This window comes from Cariama cristata, unplaced genomic scaffold (genome assembly GCF_000690535.1).
Source record: "Cariama cristata isolate BGI_N322 unplaced genomic scaffold, ASM69053v1 scaffold25650, whole genome shotgun sequence".
NCBI classification, from domain to species: Eukaryota; Metazoa; Chordata; class Aves; order Cariamiformes; family Cariamidae; genus Cariama; species Cariama cristata.
In genome coordinates this window covers 1,545-24,047 of record NW_009593321.1, presented here as the reverse complement: position 1 = coordinate 24,047, position 22,503 = coordinate 1,545, and the positions used below count along the sequence as shown (strand labels likewise).

General features: G+C 44.6%; 1 protein-coding gene across 1 annotated transcript; it reads left to right on the top strand.

Annotated features, from left to right (window-relative positions):
- Positions 1-641: 641 nt before the first annotated feature.
- On the top strand, positions 642-22,242 carry LOC104169181 (protein eva-1 homolog C-like; the record flags this gene model as incomplete). The annotated part of the gene is given in 6 exon segments (XM_009710018.1): positions 642-801; positions 3,056-3,252; positions 6,692-6,815; positions 9,856-10,008; positions 19,829-19,972; positions 22,190-22,242. Coding segments are annotated over 6 exon segments (831 nt in total), but the record flags the coding sequence as incomplete, so codon positions are not given.
- Positions 22,243-22,503: the final 261 nt, after the last annotated feature.

Below are 22,503 nucleotides of genomic sequence, written 5' to 3'. Positions count from 1 at the left end.
AGGGGGCTGACCGCTCCACCTGCGTCTGCCTGGTCCGCGTGTGTCGTGATAAAAAGTGCAGGTTTACCTGGTCTGCCGTGTGAGACCAGCCATTTAGATACTGGTACGCCACCGCTTCTCTTATCAGAGAACGTTAGGTTTCGGCCAATTCCCATTACTATTTTTATCCTTTATTGTGTGCAAATACACAAGGATTTTAATAACAGCAGAGTCACTTTAAATGCCGCTTGGAAGGCCAGAGAGCATGATGTCTTATTTTCACCAGTCCATCTAACACGATTTTTACGAGTGAACCATATTGCTTATACAGAATCAGAGCAAGTTGGGTTTTTTTATAAAGGCATTTTTTTAAAGGATTGAATAGTTGCAATTGTTGGAGAAAAGTGCTTAGATACTGGATTAGGAATTTGCAGGATCAAAGTAGCAGTTAAGATGCCAGGGAACTCATCCAAGTCACAACATAGCTGATATTCTTTTGGGAATACTGGGCTGTTTTGTATACAGCACTCTTGGCTCCAGGTAACTTAAAACCTGAAGAACTGAAATGATTACAAATATCGGGCTGAATCTTCCAAGGTGTTGAGTGCCCACAACTCGCATCGGGCTGAATACCCCTTTAGACTGTGGCCCTTTATGCTGCGATGGCGATGCCGAAGGCGTTCGGCGGCAGAAAATGCCACTGGAGGCCCCTTCGCCGTGTCGGACTGTACCAAAGCCCCTTGGGTGCAATGTTCCTGGTGATCCTCAGCACCTTTCGGGAGCAGGCTGACAGAGGAGTGGCTCTGGCGGCAAAGCTCAGTTGTTTGTGATCTCAATTACACAGAAAATGTAGGGGATGGATTGATTTTTATTTTTTTTCTAACCTGTGAGAAGCCAGGGGGATTTCTGCTGGGCTGGTCTCTTTGAGATTTAGACTGCAAATTCAGGGCATGAAATTCTCTCTGTCCTGATTTTAGTGCCAGTGCTCAGACCGAGTTCGATAAGGTGAGGAGCTCACCTGCGTCTTTGCTGCGCTGGAAGGTGCATCTGGCTGACTCCTGTCCTCTCCTGGGCTCTAGATGAGGGACAGCAAAGACGGTAGAGGAGCAGGCTTCTCCTTTCTCCAGACTTCATAACTGATAGGGGAGATGAATTTTCCAATCCAGTTGCACAGCTGGAGCTGGAAAAGATGCCAGGGAACTGAAGTATTTTCTTTTCATATCGTTTACTTGGAATACTTCAATTTCTATTAAAAAAACTTTTTTTAAATTGCTCATCTTTGGTGAAAGGCTTAAAAAGGGCAAAAAGCGTGAAAATGAAATGGCGTGAGGAAACTCTTTTTCAGTATTTTCTTTGAGAAAACTAATTTTTTGTTTTAATGATGAAAAAAACCTTGTCATTCTAGTTCTGATTCAGCCATCAAAACAAGAAAATATGGTTTGTTTGGGTTTTTTCCCTTTGTTGTACAGTAATAAGGTTGTTGTCACCACAGTGGGGTAAGAAAGACTTCTGGGGAGAAGATTTTGTCTTTAATTAGACCAATTATACATTTGGAAAAGAGCCAAAGGTAGGAAAATTATCATTTTTTAAATTAAAAAGGTACGTATGTAATCATGGTCTCAGTTTTAAAACTTCTACAGATCTTTTCTCATAGATCAGTGGAAACTCTTAGTGCTTTCTCATTACTTAATAAGTTGGGTTTGGAGAATTTTGTTTGGGTTTTTTGACATGAATGTGGATGAACTTGGTGTTCTAGAAGTTGGGATTTGATTTTAGAATTATACAGAATTTAACGCATGTATAAGGAGAAGGAAACTATTCAAATATAGTTATTATATGCACATTAATAAAAAGTTTGGCTAATAGTGGAAGAATTAGAAAACAGGTTTGCTTTGATTGTAGTATATTGGGTTGTCATAAAACTCATGGGGGAAAAAAGTGATTTTGGATCTAATGTCCATGTGTTTATGGATGAGGGATGAGGAAGGATATTGCTTCTTTTGTAGACTGGTATTTTGTATCCTTTCTCTCTCCTGTCCCTCACGCCTCTTCTTCCCTTTCACCCACAAACCTTTTCTGCTTAAAGATAGATTTCAATCAAGTGTGACGGAATAGTAGAGAGATCTAAGCTTCATAAGTACATGTGGGGAAAGTCTTTGAATTAAATTACTCCTAATAGTTTCCCATCACAATGGCTAATTCGTAATGGTCAAAGGTAGCAGCAGCCTGTGTGTTTCCATTAAAGTATTCTGCAGAGCAGAGAGAAGGGCAGTAGGAGATTAAATTTATAAATATTTGTGGTGATAACAGAAGTGTTGGCTAAAGAGACAATACACGATGAAATACAAATCGGAAAACCAGCTGTCATTAGCTCTGCTGCTCATGGGCTGACTTACTCGAAGGTGCAAACAGATGGTACAGGTGGACAGCTGCATGCAGATCCTGCCTCTCCCTCTCCTGGTCACACCGACAAACTCTCTAGCAAATGACAAAACTCTGTGTATCTTACTTCTGGGTTCCTGTCCAGCACCTACCGTGTCCAGCACTTAGGGACCGCCTTTCCTCTGTTATCCTAGCATCTGGTTCAGTGATACAGGAGTCACTTTTATTAGCACTTGTGTGAAACACAACTGCCTAGGAGCCCAGAAGTGCAGAGCATCAGTTTAAGACGAGGTGTAAGGAATACCTTAGGCAGCTGGAATGCAAGAGTCCAGCCCACAAAACCAAGCAATAGCCCTTCCGACTTCTGCAAACACGCCCTGCCATTGTTAGCAACCACGACTGGCAAGGGCCTGAGCCCATTTATTGTCCGTGAAATGACATCTCCGCCGACGTAGTGCTGGCGCTGGAGTGCTGGCAGGGCTCTGACTTGCTGCCACGCAACCTCTTGTTTTCCGGACCTGAGCGTTACTAGCGTGTAAAGGTTGACCCATTCACAGAACCATGTGGTGTGGCAGCAGGCCATACGTATAACCTTGACTACAATGCCCTTTCCAGAGAGTGATTGTGGTTTTCTTATTATCTAACGAGCTTGTCATTTCCTGTACTAGTTGTAACAGAGCTGAATGTTTTCTAGGTTACCTAACCAAACTTCTGCAAAATCATACTGCCTATGCCTGCGATGGGGAACGTTTGAGTCTGCCCTGTCCTAGGAATTCAACAATAAGTGTTCAGTCAGCATTTTACGGGCAAGACTACCACATGTGTAGCACTCAGGAGCCTGAAACCGGGATGACAGAACCCATCAACTGTGTGGCGCCCACCTCTTTGCAGGTATCGTGCATTGTAAAGGTTCTTGATGCGCAGAATGTTTTTGATGGTTTCCATGCAGTGAGCTGTGCTGTGTGAAAATGGCAGGTGTTCAAAACATTGAATGAAGTGACATCGTGTCTGTGCCAGTTTACCATCAAAAGTGTTACAACTGAAAGGATTTGTCTGGCCAGCAGAACATTACCATGGGATTGTGAAAGCTTTGTAGGTTGCCTTGTATTTTGATGAGCCTTGCTTAGGAAACCCCGTTCTCAAAGTTCCCTAAAATAATCAGTTCCCTTTTAATCAAGGGCTGGTCATGACTGAGCAAACCAGTCTTAATCCATCACACAGGTCTTCTTTGTCCCCAGGAGAGGATGCAAACATTTGACAGAGCTGGGTTACAAATCCAGTGGGCAAGATGGCATTCTGTTTGACGTTTGGCTTGTTCTCTGCCTGTCTTCCCTCACTGGAAAGGCACCGTGACAGCTAAACAGCAGATCCTAAGCACTTCTGCCGATATCTGCATTTCCATGATTATATGATTTGTATCAGTAATATCCTATGGTTTGTTTGCTGGGCCTCCTTAAGTATAGCTTAAAATGATTTATACTTCATAAATTATTACTTTCTGCTGTGGAGACTTTTGTAACAAGGCTTAGAAAGACTGACTTAACACTGCTGTCAAAGGCTTGTTTCATCACAGTGAAAATGCCCAGTGTTAGGCCAAATTCAGTAAATCATTGCAAAAATGAGTAATTAGTGGAATCTGAACCTGTTCTGTTGGTGAACCTCTTGTAAATGCTCTACAGATGCTTTGATGAAGCTCGCAACATTTATGCTTGCAGACAACACATTGCTTCTTGACAACAGGGAATGTCGGTTCCCACCACTCGTGAGCTGAAGAGCTTTACGGAGTGGTTTGGCAGTAGTGTCCTCTCTCCAGGAACAATATTAGGGCAGTTTTGTAAGTGTGGCTTGCCCGTGCTGTACTGCAACTGCAACATTCCAGATGTGACCTATGGGCCATGTGAAAATACATCTCCCCACCAAAACCAGTAGACCAGACGCATCCTTGATGTCATTTTACTGACTACAACGAAGTGACATCAATGATTATTTTGGACTTGTGAGTGCATTCATGAGGTCCCCATGAGAAGTTTTTTCCCTTGAATATAATAAACACAGCATGGGATAACTGTTGTGTAAACTATCATCATCGTTCAGGCACTGCCACTGATCAAAGTCATGAAAGCGTTTTGACGAGGCCATGAACATGAGAGATACAAATGCTGTGCATCTCGGGGAGTTCTGGTTCTGTCAAGGAGAAGAGACACATCCTGTAAACTGATTTCCTAGAAAAGGGCACCAGTGATCTCATCCCTCCTCCCCTTCCCTTTGGAACCACGTCTGCAACCTGCATAATTGAGCATGATGCTACCCTGCAGCCGGGAGGAAGCATAACAGGCATTTTTTACAGTGACCTCCTATTAAAAGGATCACTGCAAAGTTAGATCTGTCTCGAGATATTAACAGCTCAGTGCTATCTCATTCTGAGTATCATTGTTTACTTTTGTGGTTGCGTGTTTTTGCACAGCAACGTGGTAGAAAATGTGGCTGCTGTTTGCATCAAGTAGTAGAAGATACAGAGAGATGCTCCGGAGATGATTCAGCTCAGGTGCAAACAGAAGGTGACTCTGTAGGGGCAGCTATCTCTGCTTACTAAAGACGTAATTCTATTTCACTGGCCTGTTCTAGAACCATCCCAATTAAGGAGGAGTTATTTATTTGACTTGCAACTCTGTAAAAGAAGTATTGACCGATAAAATTAAGTCTGCTGTGCTTTTCCTTCCCTTTTAAACTCTTCAGAGTGCACTTAATGCTCAAGAAGTGTTGGATGCAGGTCCTGTTCTTCTACCAACGGGAACAAAAATGCACAAGTATTATAGGGTCGCTGCAATGTGCTGCCGATGTGTATCGTTCCTGCTTGGGAGGGATGGCTTCCAGGGATGACAGGAGAGATTCAGCCACTGCCAGCTCTCTCAGCCTGGAAACAAGAGTGCAGCTTGTGCTACCACAGTGGCAAATTTATGATTTGGCCTCTTGCTTATGACTGAGGCGCCTTCTGATGAGAAACAAGGCAAAAATTCCCATAGATTTTGTGGGAGTACCTCAAACTGTCAGAGAATGGTATCTTACAGTTACTCCTGTTAAGAGTGGGGTGACCCAGAGACAACGCCCTGCTGATCGCAGCCTGCTGTGATTTTAAACGTCAAGAGTCCTGGGCACACCACCACAGACCACCCAAAAATAGTATATAGAAAGCCCTCTCTAAACTGAGCTTTGAAGGTGAATAAGAATTTCATAAGTACACTGCTGCATTTAAACTGTCTTTTTTTTAGGTGCTTTGGCTTGTGAATGTGTTAAAAACTGGACCCAGACCCATCTTGGGCAATGACTTCATACTTTCTATAGCTACAGCTCCAAAACCAGTGATGAAGTGGGAACACTGATGTGAGCACTGGGAGTACTCAGTCCTTTTGCTGGACTTGGAGAGGGCCTGCGTGACCCTTTGCATTGACACTGCTGACCTTTTTATTGTCCACCTCTGTTGCCACTCCCAGTGAAGCAGCACAGTAAGAACCACGGTATATTGCTGGGCCAAAAAATCTGGGGTAGGTACGGCCTTAGAACAGTATTTAAAAAAAAAAAAGGACAAGCAGGCTTAGGATAGACAGGCACATCTGTGCTATCCAACGAAAGCAATTCTGAAATTTGTTCAAGTGGCAAGTCAAGTAAATACCTGATAACGTGTGTAACTGCAAGCATGAAGTACGTGCCCCTTGGGCAGGAGGTTCTCCACATGGCTCATAGCTAGGGTTGTGCTTAAGTGTCACTAAGCACACCCAAGTCGTTAGTTAGAACTCTTTCAAGTGAAGATACTACAGAGCATGATCAGGTAAACTCAAGTAGATCGAGGTGATACGGTTAAAAAGACATCTTTTTGAGTTACAGTGCTTTGCCGGGATATTGCACTCCTATAAGTGCTGTCAGGAGTGTGTGAGTGCCTGAGGCACGTCGGCGAAGAGGCTGGGGGCTGAGCACGTTCCCGCTTGCTCTGGGCTCTGCACGGCGTCCCAGGCACCGCTGAGGCCGCGGTGGCACACGGCAGGAGCTGGCCCACCCGCTGCGGCAGAGGGAAAAATGACAAAAACCAGCAAATTGGTAACATCCTAAGTTGCCATGGGCATGGCGGTGATGAATGTGTTCCCATATACTTGGCCACGACTCAGAGTCCAGTAGAGATGTGGCCTAAGTCCAGTGATACAGATGTTTCTTACATGTTCATAGCCAAAAATTTGTCAATGATTTCTCTCCTGTATAGAAGTACAACTAAGTGTTCTTATTGCTGTATAGCTTCATACCTTGTTTTCAAGCCTATCCTTTTTGCCCGTTGTTCTAGAAAGTACTGGATGAATGCCAAAACCTGAGATCCTGCCAACTCCTTGTCAATAGTCGGGTTTTTGGACCTGATCTGTGTCCAGGGACCACTAAATTCCTCCTTGTCTCCTTTAAATGCAAACCTAGTAAGTAATCCACATGAGGCAAATGTGTTTTTGTGTGTGTTTTGTTGTTTGTTTTGGTTAAAATGCCGCTGCACAAGGCTTTGCATAAATCCATGTGAAGTTTTGATACTCTTGGATTAATAGCGAATTGTTTTTTGTTTTTTTTTTTTTACTTTACCTTACCTCTCCATTGTCTTTGCAAGTTCAGTGTGTTTGCTGCTAATTTAATGACCAGTGTAGTTTGGCAGAGCCAGATGTCAGGAGTCAGACTGGAAGGGAAAAATGTTCTGGAAATCATTTTTAAAGAGATGGCAACGATAATGTCATATTAGAAAGATAGAGCTGAACAGCAAAAACAGATGCATGGGCTAAGGATCGAAATGATAAAGAAGATACCATAATAACGAATATGCAAAAATGCTCAAGGAGGTAGGACCAAAGCTTTAAAGATTCTCTGTTACTACCTCCCATTTGTGGCATAATGGCTGGAGGATACACAGAGGTGGCTAACAGAATTTCATTGTAGAATCTCCTGTATTCTATGCAGGTAATTGACGTTGGTACGTAGAGGGACAAATCCTGCCTCAAAGAGAATGCACTTTGTAAACATGAGAAAAGTGTAAGAAAGATTAAGACAATCATCATGAGGTTTCATTTATTGGTGTTTTTTAATTGTTTTTCTTGTTGCTATTGTGTATGAGAACAAGCCCTAGTAGCCCGGGGGCTCAGCTGTTTTTTGGCAGCTAATCCCCAGTGTGGCTGAAATGGGTCCCAAAGAAAATAACTGAATGATGATTTATGGGTAGGTTCACCAGCCAACTCAGAAATACCATCCCACAACTAAAGGAGAAAGCACAAAAGAGATTTTCTTTAATCAGAGCATTAAGATAGATATCATGGGTGGAACAGGAACAGGGGTGGTAAGCAGACTGAAGGGCCAATTTACGCAGAGTATTGAAGTTGGAGCAGAGATACGGGGATGGAGTAGGCAGATACTACCTTTAGCAAAGCACTGACACAAGAACTCTCAGGGAAATTTACTGGGCCAGTCATCAGGGGAAGAAAAATGTCTGGAATTTAAAATTTTAATGATCTGTTTTATTATCTTAATAGTTCAAAAAAATTTTTTTACACATTACGATTACTGCATTATTAATAGTAGATGGGTTTGAATATCATAACTGTATCTGTGTCATTAGAAATCTCTTTTTACTGATCAAAAGTGGATTGGGATCCTGCTTGTTACTTTTATAAGCTGCTTAATATTTTTCCCACTGGAAATGAGCTACTTGGATAATATTCTCTGTGACCTGAATTTTACAAAAGCTGGTCAAAAGTGTATTTAATGGCAAGCGCTGCCTTCAGAATTGAGGAATAGTCCAGTTCCAGTGCAAATTACATGATTTTGTGTGACAGGAAATTTGTATTTGTAGGTAAGATATCAATATTGTTAGGCTTGGCTGTGGAAAACATCCTTACTCAGGAAATCACTTGAGTATAACTTTATTTTACAGTCTCCTTGCCTTCAAGTAGGTACTTGAGCAGTTGCCTGGATCCTTTAGTTTTTCATCTGTTCAAAAATATTGATGCTGTATCTCTGCAGAGGTCTCCGTTCCATTCTTACCCTCGTCTCATACCGCTGGCGGGTTTGTTCCTGTTGTCGGTACTTCCATAGCCTCTCCAGCGACCCTGGAGCACAGCCGTACAGAGACAGAGCCCAGCTTCAGGCTGTCAGCCCAGGGGTCAGAGCCTCTGTTTTCCAGGCATGATCCTCATGGGCGTGCGGCATGGCAGGTGCTTCGGCAGAAGTAACAATCTGCAGCAGGTCAAGTATTTTTTAAAATCACACTTTTTAGACTTAAATTTGTGACTGCTGATGAGCTCAAATGGAAGAAACTGGACTATCACCAAGAGCATGAACCCATTTTTTTTATCTGTTCTAAGTGAAACAATAACATTTTCTTTATTGAATAGGTAGGAGGTTTTTCTCTCTCCAGTTCCCCCAGCACCAACACCCACACTCCACTCACAGGGATACCACTTAGTAACAGTAAGGTTTCCCTTTTCTCCTGCTCGGCTCAGGATCCTCCTTTTCCTGTTTTCACGTTTTTGAAGGACAAAAAAATGGAGCAGAATCTACTCTTCTCCCTGGCGTTATCTGTAGTAAAAAGGTTTGCCACCATCCCTAGACCGGGAAGACCCGAGTGGTAAAATGCTGCAAGCAGAGTGGCAGCTCAGGCCGGCAAGAGACCTCCTTGGCCTCTTTTAGATGCCAGATTTTAACCATTTCCCTGGGAGGGATGAACCGTGCTGTCTGGAAAACGGTCTCGCTGGCTTCCCCAGCTCTGTGCTGAGCGTGCTGCCAGCGTGCCCGTGCCGGCTGAGAAAGGGAGGGGGTGTGTTTTTCTCAGGCTCCTGATTCACATCGCTTTGTCAGCAAAACTTTCAAATGAGCCCGTGCTGGATCGTCACACCCAGGGAAACCCACCGACTTGGTGGGGCGATGCAAATGCAGCTGAGAGCGCTGTCTGGCTCGGGACGCGTAGCCCGTCCCCACGCCTTTGTGCCTCCCATTCTTCAGGGCTCGCTCGGTGCTGTACGCGGTGGCACTGGGTGATGCCCGTCATCCCCGTGATTGATGAGTGGTCGGAGGCTCTGGCACTCGGGTGGGCATCTGAAGTAGCCGTAGAATGCAGCATTGTCGCGGGGAGAGACAAAAGGACGGGGTGAGGCTTCTCCTACTGAGCAGTGGTGGAAAGCAAGCCAGGAAATCGGGCGGGAAGGGGGGACGCTGTTCCACTGGAAGAGGAGATTGACAAAAGTTAACTTTTTAATTCCTTTCAACAAGGAGCTGGAGTCTTAGATACTCATATGGGAGTAATTCGGTTGGAGGAAACACTCCACTTTGCTATTGGCTTTGTCTCTGGTTGTAATAGTGCCACGTATCACTCGCAACAAAACTTGCAGAATAGCTGTTTTCTGTCGTGCTGCTATTTGCTGTTAACGGTCCAGATGAGTAAATTTCCTCATTCTTCCGTGTTGTTATTTGCTTCTATTTCAGCTGAATACAAAACCAAATCAGCGTGTGAAAACCAGGAACTGAAACTCCACTGTCAGGAGTCCAAGTTCCTTATCATCTACTCTGCCACCTATGGCAGGTGGGCACACGAGGAGAACGTCTGCTCAACAGAAGTGGAGCGCGTCCCCCCCTTTGGTATGTTTTTACGCTGTTGCTAGACCTTCTCCGAGCAGGTGCACAGAGAAGAGGGGAAACGGACAGGGAGACAACTTCAGGTGCAAGAGCAATGGCATTTTGAAAGCACCGGTAATTGAAATACAAGAGAGATTATTTCTGAAACTCAAAACAAATTGCCCAGTACGAGGGAGAAACATAGAGTAAGAAATGCAGCAGAGTAAGAAACTTTCATGTAGTTAATCGGTCCTTAGTATGATTAACATCAAAAACTCTAGTTCTGTCACCAGGTTAGGTGACACATGCTAAATATCAGCTGTTTGCCTTTCTTCTTCCTCCAACTTCTGACAATGATTAGGCAACCCGAGTGTCATGACACCTTGTCTTACTGTTACCTTCTTTGTTTCTGCCAGCTCTTCCTTGCCTTAAATGCAGACTGTAAGGACAGGGTCCCTTGCTTTAGATGCTGTTGTATGACCAGACTCCAAGACTGTGGTACTATAGTAGAGAATTAAACGTGCCTGGGACTTCTTTCTGGCACGCAGTCCAGGAGGCAGGAATGTCCCGCTTACGTGGTACTAAACTCTTGCCCTCCAAAGCAGGATGACTGTATGCAAACCGCTTCTTGGGGCTGCTCTCTGGCCTGTACTAGCTCCTCAGCTGTGATGGGGAGTTATTGAGAGGATGCTGTTGGCCCAGGCCAGATGCGTGCAGGGTCCATACGTACCTGAGTGGAGCACTGCCTTGCAGTGCCAGAAACGTGCCCTCTCACTGCTGATTTGTTAGTACAGGTGCATCCCAGTATATATATATTAATGTCACGATATTAGTAATGAATATAAAAACAATATACTAATGTTGCTATAATATTTATATTAATTTGGTCAGACCGTGAACACTTTCAGGCACAGACTGTTCCCGTTTGAATAGGTAAAAGAACCCAAAATGTCATAAATAGTTGTATGGTCTACATCGATAACTAGTCATTGACTTTACTGTGTAGTCTCAGCTGGTGTATGACTAATGACTTGTGACTCACGACTCACTTTTTATCACTAAATATCAAAATCTATAGTAACCTATGGTTGTGAGGGTGCTTCATGCTTGTATGAATAATATGTTCAGTGGTTGACACCGAAAGTATGAAAGTAAATTTTCATGCCATGGAGAAGGCCAGCACAAGATGTGTGTGCTGTTCAAATCCCTTAATGCCATGCAGGGAAGGACTTGTATGACTGATACCAGCCCTGTGCAAAGGCTGAACTTTACTGCTAAGAAGCATGCTACACGTGAAATCTATCAGAAGCATCTCTGAACATCAAGAAGGGATCAGTAATTAGTCTTAAAAGCCATTTGTCTGCAAGCCAAGGTTTCTATTTGGTTATGTAGGTATTATTAAAAATGTATTGGCTGAAAATTGTAATCTGTTCTTAGACAAGAATCTATGTAAAATTGCCAGGTCTATGTTTCACGCTGGCTATCTTGTGTGGTCCTTCACACAGACTTCAGCTCTGCCTATCTGTTCTGTGGTGGGAGCATTTTAGCAGGTTTCTGACAGACGCGTGCATCCTTCATGATGGTGGCGTTGGCGTATGACGCAAGGCAGAGCAGAGGTAGCTCAGTTGATCGAGAAAGGCTGCCATCATACTTATTTCTTGCACTTCATTCACCTCTGGAAATCACTCGCTTGCCTCTGATGTCAGCACTTACAGTTCACAGGTCAGAATACTGCAAACCCTTCTACTCGATAAAGTTTCCCAGTATAAATAGAGAGAGAATTTGCAAGAAACTCTGCTGTGGATCCCTGCGTACGAGCACTTCTTGAGCAACAAGATTTGATTATTTGATAATCTCGTGATTATCATTATTATTATTAATGACAAGTCTAGGAAGTATATGTTGAGCTCAGGAGGTTTGCATCTATCCATAGTTGATACAGTCCTGCTAGGAGTACTGGGTATTGAATTAATTAGATACTTCTCTAGGTCTTGGTAACCTCATATTGCATGTAATATAGCTGATAAACAATTAATGACGAACAGCAGCTTTGGACTGAGACAGATGTCTTCTGAACTATTGCATTTCTGTGAACAGTCTATCAAATCAGCTGACAGATTTTTTGAGCTTTGCTTCAAAGGGAACACAGGAAAACATAGTATTTCTTCAGCATAAAGGCTCTTCTCCATGTAGGAAGTAAAGTATACAAATCCATCTCTGATATTGATGATATCACTGTGGTCTCAGAGCACTTGTAGGATCCTGAGCCTCAACTCAACATTTAGCATGACTACCTCCTCTCGGAACTAGTTTTCTGAGCCAGTTTAATAATGTAAATTAGGTGCCATTTTCAGTACAGAGGAGGAAGAAGAGCCGTGGCATCATGGTGTCATCTCTGCTAGGTGCTAGGTAAAGCCTTTACAGTAGAGTTGTCCTCTGATCTGGTTAAGTCTTGCTTATGTCAGGCAATGGGACAGCTTTAGCATGAGACAAAGCCAACTGAAAAGCCCACGCAGGATGGGTTATGAGGAACGTACGTTCGAGTCCCTGTTCTGATCCAGATAAAGAGAAGATTTTAATCTGGCTAAAGATTTGAAATACTGAGTACCAGAAACTCTCTATCGTGTACTGTAGCTGATAAGACAGCACTGCTTCACTCCCAAGACAGAAACCTAATTATATGTGTAACTTGCACCTTTCATGTCAAAATGTCTCTTGTTTTTGTTAAAAGTGACCAGAAACAAAAAGCAGCGCTTAGAACAACTCATCTTGCTCAGTGCAGTTTGGGGGAGAGGGAGGATTTGTCAAAGAATGTGAAATTTCCATATAAGATCACTATAAAACATTTTTCTTGGTTTTTATCACATTCACCATCAAACTGAAATATGATATTTTTACATGTCTCTGATCTTGCTCTCCAACTTGTCATCAGGGCCATTCATTCCAGTGAGTGGTCACCGTTGCCCACTTAAAAGAACAGTGCGTAAAATCTTGTCTGCAGACATTTTAGGATATTTTGCCTTCAGGAAACGTCCTTCTGCAAAGTAAGCTCCTACCCTAAGTAACAGAATTCAGTGAGGCAAAGGGGATTATTTCCATTGTAAGATCTCTGGACCGTTGCAGGAGAACAAAATACTCAAAGCAGTGTCCTGCTTCTGCAGCTATTCAAATGACTGGCACTGTTAAGACTGTACAGAAGTTATAGAAAGTAACTGTGCTGTTTCACTAAGATCAGCAAAAACTTCACAAGAAAACTTGAACTTTTTGGGGTGCAGTTTTGTAGCAGATGGTTCTACTTAGAGGAATCTATTGTGCCCAGCACCAAAGCAGGAAACGTTATCCGTTTGTTCCTGTGTGAGCTCTTGCCTTTTCTGACATCTCTCTTCTATATTTGTACTAACACGTGCATGAGGAAAGAGAAAATTTATTGGCCATAAGAAGTTAAAGAGTTGTGCCAGAACAAGTTACCATAGAGAGTACAAGGAAGATTCAGGTCAACAAACACTTCTTAAATCATGAATTACTCTTGTTAATACATGAAAGTACTTGAAAGAAGGCTTGGTAGTGGGTCGCCTCCAGCTGCAGCTTGCAAGCTAGAACACTAAGATGTCATTCCCAGAAATTTCACCTGGATGTGCATTGGCCGGTCAAATGTGCATTCCCTCAAGCAGTGATGACCAGCAGAGCCCTGAATTATGTATCTTCATTGCTGGAAGGTAGGGTCCTTTCCAGCACAGCCCTCTCTTTTACCTGTTCCCACTTTTGGGAGGTTGAAAGGGGAGGTAGAGAATTCAGGCACTCTCATCACAGCTTGCACCATGGCATGACATGCCCTGGGGCTGGGTTTTGTCCTAATTCCCTCTTCCTGGTGAAAGGCATTCAGCTAAGAACAAAGGGTGTTAGCAAGGCAAGAAAGAGAGATTTCCAAAATCCTGTAGGTTCCTTCCAGCCCAGCAAGGCGTCATAATTTTGTTATATAACAGCATTTTGTGATACTGTGATATTTTTTTTTACTCAGTATTGTGGAGAATTCAAAGAGCCTACATCTCTTATTCACTAACAGTGATTGAAAAGCTTTTGGTTTCTTTCTCTTACTAAGAGATGTACACTCCTCCTAGCATGAGCCAGTCCCTTGTGTAAGTCTCTTGAGAGTGGATGTAAATGAAGTAAAGGTACAAATGGCTGTAAGCAGATCTGGAAATGCTTACACGCTGAAGTTACTAGGTTCATGCTAGCTATAGACTTCTAGGTGCCATAAACCACAAACCGCGTAAGTTGGCCAAAATTTAGGAAACGCTGGGTGTTGAAGTACAGCCAGTTCAAGGAGCATTTAGTCAATTAACAGAAACACTGAGCCCAGTCCTCTGCTGGGGGAAGAAGCAAGAGCTTGTAGCTCAGGGCTGCTACAGAGAAGGTGACTAAGTCCTTTCTAGACTGGAAGTATCACTGGTTCAGGGCCTGGGTATGCCTTTCCATTCCTGAGCATCAGCTGCTTAGCGTATGTTTACTGGCTAACTGTGGGGCTGATTTCAAACACAAGCCTTGTGGGCAGTCGTGCAGGAGGTCAGGCTCCTGAATGGAAGAAACCTGAGGCTGCAGAGCAGTTATTTAACACAGCATAGGACCTCTTACAGGGACGCGGTGAAGGAGCAGATGTGCTCCAGCTGTGAAGGCAGAGGGAAGGTGTGAGCGGGGTAGGTGCAGAGGCACTGGTCTGTCGCAGGACCAGGGCTCAGGGACGTGGGGTAGGTTCACATCTCCCTTTGCAGCTTCTGCCACTAGTGCCTTGCCACTTTGGGTGTGGGAGACAAGAGTCGACTGAGTTTGTGGGTGCAAAAGTACAGATAAAACTGTTCAATTTTGCTTCCACCACAAAAATCCTTAAGTCAACTCTCTCTGTGTGCAGATATGAAAAGTTCCTTGTCCGTGTCAGTCTGAGCAAACCGGGAAGCTTAGCAGGTGTTTTGGGCCCCAGAGGGTGGTAGTAGGAGCCATTGCGCTCCTTGGCCCCAACAAATCCTGTCAAGACAAAGCTCCCCAAAAAGAAAAGGTGTTCAAAGCAGGGGCAGGTTAAGAAGCAATTGTTTGAAGGGAAGAAGAGAGCAGCCACCGTTTTTAGAGTCCAGTTAACCACCTGCTGAGGTAACCGGGAAGGTCACACTGGGCTGAGCAACTGTGTGAAGTTGCTTGAAGCATGCTCAGACGCTCATCGCTGCATCCATTAATGTGTTCTTTACTAGCAATTCAGGGGTTTTCTTGTGTATAGCTTTTTCTAGCTTAGGTTGTTGAACTGCTTAGAAAAGTACGCTTGGCAGTCGAGTCTACAATAAGCCAAGGAACTCCTGCGTGCGTACACGCAGACCCAGACGGTGCAAAACAAAGCAGCGAAGGTCTGAGCAGAGGGAGGCCGGTTCCTGCCGCCGCCAGCGAGCGTGGAGCTCGGCCCGTCTCCTGCCCTCGGTGTTCGTGCTGGCCGATGGGTCCCTGGCTCCGTCCATACGCACGTGCGAGAGAGAGAGAAGGACCGGGGCGGGGGGCGGTTTGTGCAAAATACTTACAGACTGAATTCTGAACTCGGAGCCACTGGTAGGTAAAACCAAGCGATGGGCTAATCTCATGCGGGCTGACAACAGGCTCCGCAGTGAGAGGGAGAGAGGGTGCAGCTTTTCAGAAAGCCCGGGTGCTGTGTTCACTTGTAAGGAATGGCCTGTGCTGGCAGCGAGTAGTGTTTTTAGCGTATCTTACTGCCTTGTTTACTGACGATACTTGGACCTGGAGCATAAAGGTATCGGCAGCACTTTTTGTAAGTGCTGCTGATCATATTGTGTTTTTTTTCTAGAATCAGTGGTTCAAATGGACCTTTTCTGATGCATAGGCAGGATTCTGTGTGCCATGCTCTTGCATAAATTACCATATTATTATGGTAACTTTCTTTAGGAGTCTGCAGCCTTAGCTTGCTCCAAACTTTGTAGTTTCCCCTTGTCAGTTCTTATCCCCAGAGCTGATATTTGGGCTCCACAAAGCACAAGCCATCACGATTTGGTAGTGTGAAATCTTTGCTTTCAGTTGATTTTGAAAGCAAGCTCCTCATTCTTTCGCGGGTAGGCACAGCCCAGAAAGCATAAAGCAGCGTAAGCCAGCAGTTTGGGATGAAAGCAAGAAGCAGCTGGGCTCCAGTACTGGAGTGACAAATTGTGGAGGTTTGGGGTTTTTTTGGGGGTGCCCTGGTCATTCACCAGCACATTACTTTTTATGTCATGCGGATCTGCATTTGAAACACATCCCCTACCCACCACGTCTCGAGGCTCACCCTGTGCATAGTGATGTGGGAGAAGACAGCAATTAGTAACGTTTGGAGAGGGTGTGACAGGACGCTGTTGCCAGAGCTTGGCACAAGATGCCAAGGCCAGCTCTGGCTGCTCCATCACCTGCAGGTCTTGTGTGGCAGGGTGGAAAGAAAGGAGGGAAAGCTCCTCCTGTCTGGACTGAGAGAAGCTTTAAAAAACCAGAAGACAAATTGCTTCTCATTAAAGCCGGCATGATTTATGGCATGTCATTTGCATGCCAAAACTTTCCTAAACAAAGCTAATTAGGGAGCTGAAAGAGCCGTTCCTCCAGAAACAAGGCTTTCTACTCTAACTGTTAAATAGCTGCAGTCGGATTTGATAGTTTATTACTGCATTAAGAACCTCTTCTTGACACCCGTATCTCCATGCCATCCATATAAGTATCTGTTTCAAAAGATCCACCAACAGTCTTGGCGTGTAGCAGGCAACTTTGGGAGAAAGGCGTGAAGAATGGGGTGTTTTCCCAGCCGCACATTGCTGCCTTTTCCGCCACCGCTGGTGGATGCCACCAGCCTTCTAGCATGCCGGGAGCATGCCTTTCAAGAGGCAGTTTAGTTTGAACGTTTATAGCAACTTAGCAAGCCCCATAAACGTATGTGTAGCTCAAACATTACTTAGATACTCAAAAAGAAGACACATTGCATGTTTATGTTCATCTCCTAATTGGTGGTTTCTTCAGGACCGTTCAGTGGGACGATTCACTCATTTACTCAAAATGCAGCACTGGCTGAATCCTCTCCTCATTCAGACACTGCAATAAGGTGTTTGACCAGAAGGAGGTTAAGTTATTCCTAGCATGAGCTCTGTGTCACTCCAGCTGGATCGCTATTAGACCCCAAGCAAGTTGGGTTGAAACTAGCTTGAACATCCCTTCAGCACACGCTGATTCCTCTGCCTTCAGTGCAGATTCCCTTCTGTAATCTCTGCTTGTGGGAGATTGTACAGGTGGAGCTGCGGACATTGAAAAAGTGGCCTTCGGTACCAAGTACACAAAATTCCTCCAAGCTGAAGTCATTGCTCAGCTGGCATCATAGCTCCCAGGACAGCTAGTGGAGAGACGGCAAGGACGCACATAAACCAGAGAGAAGAAGATTGAGCATTTTTTGACTAAGTCACTAAAACCCAAAATCTTGTTAGATCACAGGAAGCTGTTAAATAGTGATTTTTTGTTAGAGGTCTTTCCACTTAACATCTGTAGTGTCATGCAAAAGCAAGCCAGCCTTGGTTTGCATTTGCTCACCCGTGACACCAGGCAAGCGTTGGGAATTTCTCCAAAAACTGGCCTGCCAAGAACCTGCAGGCGTATGACGACTGGCTCCTCAGGCAGAGGAGCCAAATCCGACATGAATATAGACGATAAGGAGCTGTTCACTCCCACAGAAACATGAGCAAACATCTACCAAAGGCAAAACGAAACATGTACTCACTGTCACTGAATTTGTAGAAGACCATCAGCCCAACAGCCTCCTGGTTTTTAAGACACTGTGAATGCTCCCAGGGCAGGAAATTTTGTAGATAACATAATCCAGTTTGCCAGGTTGCTGTTGTGCTCCCAATCCATTCGTTTATGAATCATCTGATAATTCCTTCTGATATTCTCAGTTGTTTTTGTACTTGCCAAAATAAGCTACTTTTGGCTGCCTAAAATGTCCGCCCAAATACATCCTTACTCATAGAAAATTGCCAGGGAGGGAAACTAAAACGTCTGAGTTTTACTTAATCAGAACTACGCAATGTTTTAGGTCAGCCTTCCCCGCCTGCCCAGCAGCCTCCCGGGACACGGGCATTAGGATTTTAGGTCTCTGAAAAGACAAAGGAAGAGTTGCTCTCCCAGAAATCCATGTCAGAGGTAACCTGTGAGCCCTCTGCCAAACAGACAGGTCAGCCTAGTAGTTCCCAATGGCTCTGCTCACGTGTATGACTGACTTAGCGCTGGTGTCAGGGGCTTAACTCTAAAAAAATCACAAATCTTCCCCATTTGCACATATTAAATGTCAGTCATCTTTGTCAAGCAGTCCAGTCTCAAACCTCCCCTTTTCTTTTCAAACAAGGCCAACTTGGGGAACCTTTGGAGTGTCTTTGCAAGCGCTGTTTCTCCTTCCTCTGGAGAGGCACAAATGAGCTTCAGCAGTTGGAAGATGACAAGGTGCCATCCTTGTCTGAGTTCTATTTTAGGAAGAAGGACTGTTTTGATGCCCAGAGAAATACGTTTTCAGACCTCTAGAGTGTCCCTACCTCAGAAGACCAGAGTGAGAAATAGGTGTATCATCCACAGAAAGTCTCAACATGCGCGAGGTAACGCTGGCTGGAAGCAGACAGCTTCAGGAAAGTATGACTTACTCCAGACTTGTCATTTCTGCATACTTTCCGTTTAGAAACCAAAACTAAGGGGTGTTTTTGCTCTGTGGCTTGGAGTTTAGCACTTGTGGCTACCGGGAATTTAGTCACATCTAGAGACATTCTTTTTTTAACGCAGATTTTTTTAAAGTTTCTCTGAAACACACTTTCCCACTCAAATAATTTCAGTGGAAAATCCTGCTAATCAAGTTTTATTCTTTTATAAATTTCGGTAGAAAGCGTAAGTCTGGCATAAAGACGTCCCAGCTCCAGGTGTAGGTGTTGGCAAGGCGGGTTTTCACAGGCAGCGCATGGTTCTTGCTCCGTCCCCAGGGAGAGGTTCAGCAAGCTGGAGTCTCTCCAGCTGCACAAAGCGGGGGTGGTTTAGGCTGCGTTGAAAATGATGTGGGTTACCTCCTGTAATTAGGGTGCGAAGGCAGCGCAGTGCAGATGCCGTTGAGGTTGCTTTAGGCATGCAAACTTGGCTTTTGGTGGCAGCCTTACTGGGGCAGCCTGGAATTCGGTATGGGAGGAAGAAGCCAAATGTTTCCCTGGTTAAATACTGATCCCGTTTTGACCTCGTCGCCATGGCAGAATGGATCCTACCAGCGACAGGCGTAATAAATCAAAAGCTGTCTTTAATACACCAAACCTCACTGTAGCCCTAGGTGCTGCAACACACAAAAATTGATCTCACCTGACTTGAATTGAAATTAGCCATCCAGTCCAATCATCTCAGTAACCCAGGGATCAAGAGAAAGACCTGCAAGCAGCATTGCATCTCCCTTTATTTGTACCCTCACCTTGAGATGGAAGAGATGGAGAGCTATGTGGATGTGCTTATTTTTTCCAAGCTGTCATGAAGGGAACATAGCGGTCTTATACTGGGCATCTGGTTTGGAGCTTGACATGAATCTTACTGCAACCTTAGTATGTACCTGGAGGTCAGTGTGCGGAGGGTGGCTTGCTGCAAGTCCACATTTTCATTGCAACTGTCTTTCTTGCATTGACAAATCTTGTATTTAATTCTGAAATCCCACTTAAGCAAACATATGCCTGAAATGGGTAGCAGATTTGTATCTCTAGTCGTGCATGTAGCAGCTATGATTTCTGATAACACCAGTGTTGTATATTTCTTTTATGTATTTTTTTTCTTTCAGACTGTTTGTCTTACACGGCGCTAGAGGTTTTATCAAAAAGATGTTATGGGAAACAGAGATGCAAAATCATTGTCACTAGCCGGGATTTTGGAAGTCCATGCCTACCTGGAGTAACAAAATACCTTAATGTCAGCTATGCATGTGGTAAGAGCAAACGCATGATTATTTTAAAGCCCTCATTCTGCTTGCAAAGCAAAACAATGCCAAATGGTGCACACGTATGGAGAGAGACACACACACACACACACACACGCGTATGCACACAGAGGCTTCCTAAGTCTGCTCTTCCTTTTAACATAGGAGGTTTGTAACATAGCCGTACGAGAACGACTAAAATAGGTGAGCAATCCCATGGGCAGAGCTGCACCTAATGTAAACTCAGGCGTTAAAGGATTTTTTTCCTATAAAAATGCAATTGACAATAAAATATAAAGTATGTGGTTTAATGCTTTGAGAAATACTGTCAAAATAAGAGTCTGTTCTGCAGAGTTCACCTGCAACAGAGGAAAAATAACCTCGCATTGCCTGCCATCGGTGCAGGTAAAGCAGTCCAGCATAATTGAAGCACTGTGTACCAGCCCAGTCCTGAAATCTGATTCACATGAGCACACCTATGGCCTTCAGCCTTGCAGAGGGGTTTCCTTTCTCATGGGCAAAGCCTCACTAAAACAAAGGTGTGAGGTTGTACATCCCTTGCAGTTCTCCATATTCTTCGCCATAGACTAATATATTTATGCCGGGGAAAGCAGAATTCCCTACAGTTCTTTTTCTGAAAAGCAAAGGCCGTGGGACAGCAAAGTGTAATACCAGTAAAGGTGGGAGAAGAGTGGTTGCAGAATTTCGGTGTAGTGCCTTATTTTGGTTTTGCACATTTTTAGGAATGGCTGCGCATTTCTTAAGCCTCGAGCCGCTTTCCTCGGGCTCTGCTTTCTGCGGCTGGCTGGCTGTGGGGTGGAAGTGTGAGGGTCAGGGGTGAGCATCTCTCACATGCCTCTGCTTCAACCAGAGGATGCGTACAAGCTTTTCCACCACGTTACCGCTCTGCTTACTGTGCACCGCTCAGAAAGCTGCCAGCCCTGCTCCTTTCTGGCTCTTTCTGGTCTGTAGGGAGTCACAGCAGTGGCTCCGCAGGGACATATCATAGAGTCCTTTCGCTGCATCTCTAGTGACTAGTGGTCAAAGGGCACAGGTTATCTGAGACGTGCTTTTGGGAACAGCAATGCAGGATTGATTACCAGATCATCGTGTACCTGAAGAGCAGAGGAAAGTGAGTCCCAATGGAGATTTTTCAGTCTGCCCGTAAATTAGCTGTCAGGTGAGAGGCATTGCAGTAATTCTGCTTTATATTGTTGAAGAGAGCTGGAAATCTGCCTTTGCACTAATACATTACATTATTGTGAAGTTGCCTTCATGTTGTACTAGCTTTCTGAATGAGTTAATGGAGTTCTTTTTAATTAGAGTAAGGGTAATTATAGGAGATCGTTCTTTCTTGCACATCTGTGTACTAGAAAACCAGCATAAGTTTGTTTGCAGTGAGGGTATGCATGCTGTTATTTAGCAAAGCAGTTTTGCAAAACATGTGGGTAATAAATAGTGTTCTTGTGTGTTGCTGGCACATTTTGAAGGCTTTTTCTTGTGCCAAATCCTACTGAGCTGTGCAATCTGAAGCATTAGCCAATGATTTGCAAGTCTAGTTTTTTTACAGATCATCTAGTGAACATGGGAAGAGTTTGCGCATATTCCAGAATGACAGTTTACATTCTTTGCCCTCACTGGAAGATCCCTGGTGCTTCCCAGGATAGGGTAAATAGGCCTGCCCCTGAAGCCACAGGAGCAGAGCAGAGCAGACCATGTTCTCTGAGGGCTGTGCCCCACTTGAAAGTATTTCCATCACGGATCGTGGTCGGGAATGTGAAAAAAATCATACTGCCCACCTCAGTAGTCAGCAACCATTTAGGGCTAGTGTGTCTGGCTGCTTTTTTATTTTTACAGTTAATTCCTACTAGTAAAGGCTTAACAGGAGCAGGGAGGTGGTGGTTTCTCACAGTCTCAGTGCCCCTGGTGACCTGCTCAGCATCGTCTTGCGTCCGCGCGAGGTGACATCTCCTGGCTGTTGCCGACGCTGGACGTCGGGGCCCTGTCTCAGGAAACACAGCTCCTGTCGCTCCGCGTTGTGTCTGCACTCCCTGGGTGCCATTCGAAGTCCGTCTGCGGGCTGCCTTTGGCAGCGCACAGCAGGTGACGGACTCTTACCCTGCTTGACAAAGTAGTGCTGGGACAAGTTGTAGTATAGATCTTGATAAAAATTCCTTGTGCTAGTAGCCGTTATTCTGTTCAATGACCTGATGCAGCCTACCCTAGTTAAAGTCCTCATTTCTGAAATGAAGCCATAATGAAAATTAACAATGCAAGCAGTCAGGAGCTTTTTTGGTGCATGCCATTTTGAATTAAGCATCCCCATACAACAAATACTTGAATGGCGTATTAAATAGCCATTCAAACTTGATGGAAAGCCATGGGGAAAGGATTCAGTCCTGTAGCAAGCAAAGCCCTCGGAAGCTCCCCGTGGGAGAGGAGTGGAAGGGACACCAGGACAGGTGAAGGAGCCCCAGCCTGGGCACCAGGCCGTGCGGCGGGAGCCGCAGGGCACGCCGAGGCGCTGGGGGCGGGGGGGC